The sequence below is a fragment of the Priapulus caudatus genome, unplaced genomic scaffold, assembly GCF_000485595.1.
Source record: "Priapulus caudatus unplaced genomic scaffold, Priapulus_caudatus-5.0.1 Scaffold81, whole genome shotgun sequence".
NCBI lineage: Eukaryota > Metazoa > Priapulida > Priapulimorpha > Priapulimorphida > Priapulidae > Priapulus > Priapulus caudatus.
In genome coordinates this window covers 417,379-420,993 of record NW_014577142.1, presented here as the reverse complement: position 1 = coordinate 420,993, position 3,615 = coordinate 417,379, and the positions used below count along the sequence as shown (strand labels likewise).

Here is a 3,615-nt window from a genome sequence, read left to right as displayed (position 1 = left end):
TTTATTTCATTTTATATCACACATATATATTTACATTTAGTTGTAGTATATTTATATTTATTATATATTATATATCAAGGTAATAAAAAAATTAACGACCCTAACCTATTCCTATCCGTAAAACTGAACCGACTCAACGTGTTCGTTCCCAGCAAATCAGCTCAACCGTGCAGCTGTACGAATGCAACGAGACCGTTAGTGATGGCGAGTCCAGTGGACAGTGTGGCTCGCTTAAAAACCTAGAGGTGCGCTACTCGAACGAATTCGACGGTGAAGTACAGGAAGGGCCGCGCCGCGCCGGCATCCGGGTTGGCGACACGGTAACGTATAACATTAAACAGCACGCCTATATATGGGGCACTTTGTAGTGTAGTTCCACAGGGTTTGTTTCCAGAGCTTGCGCGCCCATACACACGCGTGTGTGTGTGTGTGTGACGTGTGTGTGTGTGTGTGGTGTGTGTGTGGTTGTGTTTGCGTGTGCGTCGTGCGGTGGTGCGTAGTGCGTGTGCGTGTGCGTGTGCTGTGTGCGTGTGCGTGTGCTGTCGTGTGCGTGTGCGTGATGCGTGTGCGTTGCGTGTGCGATGGCAGTGTGCGTGTGCGTGTGCTGTGTGGCGTGTGCGTGCGTGTGGTGTGCGTCGTGTAGTGGTTCGGGTGTAGATAGGTAGATAGATAGAATCATAGATAGACTGATGGACCCCCTTCCTCGAATTTGCCGATCCATTTAACTTGGCGCCTTGGGTTACCCCTTTGGTTACTTGCCTTGTTCGGTATAGGAACGGCCCGCTAGTGACCGATATTATCATGTGACGAGAGAGAGAGAGACAGACAGGCATACCTACAAACAGAGAGAAAGAAAGAAAGAGAGAGAGAGAGAGCCCGGGGGCATCGAGGCTTCACCCTGAAATCCTGACTTACAGCTATTGAAATTTTATTTGAACACTTCACTCCGTGGGATCTCTCACAATGCAACAGCCGGACCTTTCTCGCTCGCTAATGCGCATGTGCTGCCGCCACGCGGGCACAACTAGCGTAACTGTACGTGGCAACGCACGAGCAATTAATTACAATAACACGGTAAGCATTTGATTTCACATCACGCATGGCAATATTTATTTCCGGTAACGAAGATATCTTGTATGAGATCTATAGAGAGACTATATAGCAGAAGAGTATTGTACATACGAGTATACGAGTGTGTGTGTGTGCGTGCGTGCGTGCGTGCGTGCGTGCGTGTATTCGCGTCAGTGCCGCCAGCCGCTCCGTAGTTTCGCTGTAGATACACTACCCGCTCAGGTTATGATTGCTACTCGAAAGCCAGTCGCAAATAGCAGCTTTCTGAGCAACAATCAAAATATGATGGGATTTCACAAGGTCCGATGTCCTGAAGCGTCCTTTCTTCTTCCCTCTAGGTGTGTGTGTGTGTGTGTGTGTATGTGTGTGTGTGTGTGTGTGTGTGTGTGTGTGTGTGTGTGTGTGTGTGTGTGTGTGTGTGTGTGTGTGAAAGAGCGCATGTGTCTACGTCCATGTAAGTGAGCGTGTTCGTGGGCGTGCGTGTACGGGTAATATGTGCGAGAAAGGGTATGCGCATTCGTGTCTATGTGCGCGTGTGGGTGTGCGTATTTATACCTGAAAGAGCATCGCCGAAAGTGTCGCCTATACCATCGAATACGTCGCCAATGTTGTCTCCTATGTCGCCAAATACGTCGCCAATATTTTCTCCAATGTCACCAAATACGTCTCCGAGATCCTCGATTGCTCCGCCGATGTCGTCCGTAATGAAATCGGCTACGTCTTCCGTGATAAAATCTGAAGTTAAATGAAATGTTTCTGAGAAGAAGTCTACTACGTCGGGCGTAAATTCATCGGTGATGTACTCAGCCACGTCACCTGAAAGATATCACAGCTGCGTGTAGTATAAGTAGCTTGTGTCATATCGTTATCAACGTAGAACTATATAGGCTAGAACCGGTGCGGTGCACAGTACACTTCACCGATAAGAAACGCATCGCATGCATGTGACCATGCGCAATAAATGCACAATTATATCCCTTAGCTCCTGTACTACTATATGCATTGTTAGTTTAGGAGTGCCTTTGCCACTCTATATGAGACTGGCGGGAAGTCGGTTTCCGAACTAGGCAACAGGAGTTTGCTAACACGGGTGAGGATAAAAAGGTCACATACTCAAAGGACTTAACTCCACGCTAGCGCTACACACAGCACAATCAAACGATCGATCGCACGCATGCATGGACGCACGCACACACACGCACGCACACACATGCACACACACGCACGCACGCACGCACGCACGCACGCACGAACACACACTGCATGCAACTCTTACAGTCGCCGGCGCCGCAGACTGCACACATATAGTGCAATTACTTTGAAAAAACGTCTAGTTAATTCTCTGCTCACCGGCTGCATCTTTCGCTAAGTCGACAACAGCTTTAACCACTTCATCTTGGATGCCCTTGCAGATGAAGCCGAAGACTGAACCACACGGATTCTCGTTGCTGGGTGCTACAGAAATTAAAGATGGAGTTACATAGGCGAAAATAAATTTCACAAACATAATTTACCTTCTCCATTCGACCTCGCAACATCGCCGAAAAGTTGCTCATAAAGCTGAACGTGATTTGTGACTGCGACTGCGGCGACAAGGTATTTGTTTTCTTCGCGATTGTTTGACGCGCTATTATATAGTGTATATACATTGTATATATAGTGTGTTATATAGTGTATATATAGTGTATTATATAGTGTATATATAGTGTATATATCGTTTTTTTAAATATCATGGTTTGTGGTGAGTGTAACAGCAGGGTATTATCTGCTTGCCACTGTTCTAGAACATTTAAAACCTCTAAACTGTAACCTAATACCCCCTGAACGTTATAACCAATGCAGATAGTATCGGTAATCTATTCAAATTTTACCGCATGTGGCAGTTGTACACAAAACGCATCCCGAATACGCATTAGAGCAGCAACAGCGTTAGATAAGGTTTGTATAAATCTGTTACCATGTTCAGTAGATACATATATTTGTTAATTCAGATTGAAAATAGCACAGCGTGTTCGGGTAATGGCACTCTAGCGTGCGGCGTATGCGAATGCAACCCCAACTACACGGGTCAACAGTGTCAATGCCGCCTGAGCGACGAGTCCAATGACGTCAACGATGACACGTGCAAGGCGTAAGTGGCCCTTAAGTAGATGTTGAGATATTCTACCATTATTTCGAATTCGGTCTAGTCATGGAGAAGGTCGTGACATGTGCCTTCGAATTAAACAAATGCAGAACGGACTTACTTTTATTGATGGGTGTTGATATACCCTGCCGTCAATAAAAAAATGATGTCAAAAAATATGAAGGCGAATTTTCTTGGCAATCATGAAAAGGTATAGATGGACCAGCTAATGTATTATTTCTGTGTTTAAAATATATAATTGAGAAACGACGATAATAATAAGAAACAAGTTTTTTAATCGCGACCACTACGGTTATATTGGTTATCCAACTCGTCGATTCGCTTTTCTCAAAATTAATCGCGATCAGGAAGCAAGGACTATCTGTAAATTTAATTAATTACCGAGCCTGCTAGTCATA

At 45.3% G+C, this 3,615-nt stretch overlaps 1 protein-coding gene across 1 annotated transcript in view; it reads left to right on the top strand.

Moving 5' to 3' along the window:
- Positions 1-3,615, top strand: part of LOC106821647 (integrin beta pat-3-like) — a 24,714-nt gene that overhangs the window by 7,069 nt on the left and 14,030 nt on the right. The window contains exons 8-10 of the mRNA XM_014826537.1: positions 153-364; positions 2,589-2,667; positions 3,063-3,202. Coding sequence (XP_014682023.1) covers positions 153-364; positions 2,589-2,667; positions 3,063-3,202 — 431 coding nt within the window. The remainder of the gene's footprint in view (positions 1-152; positions 365-2,588; positions 2,668-3,062; positions 3,203-3,615) is intronic.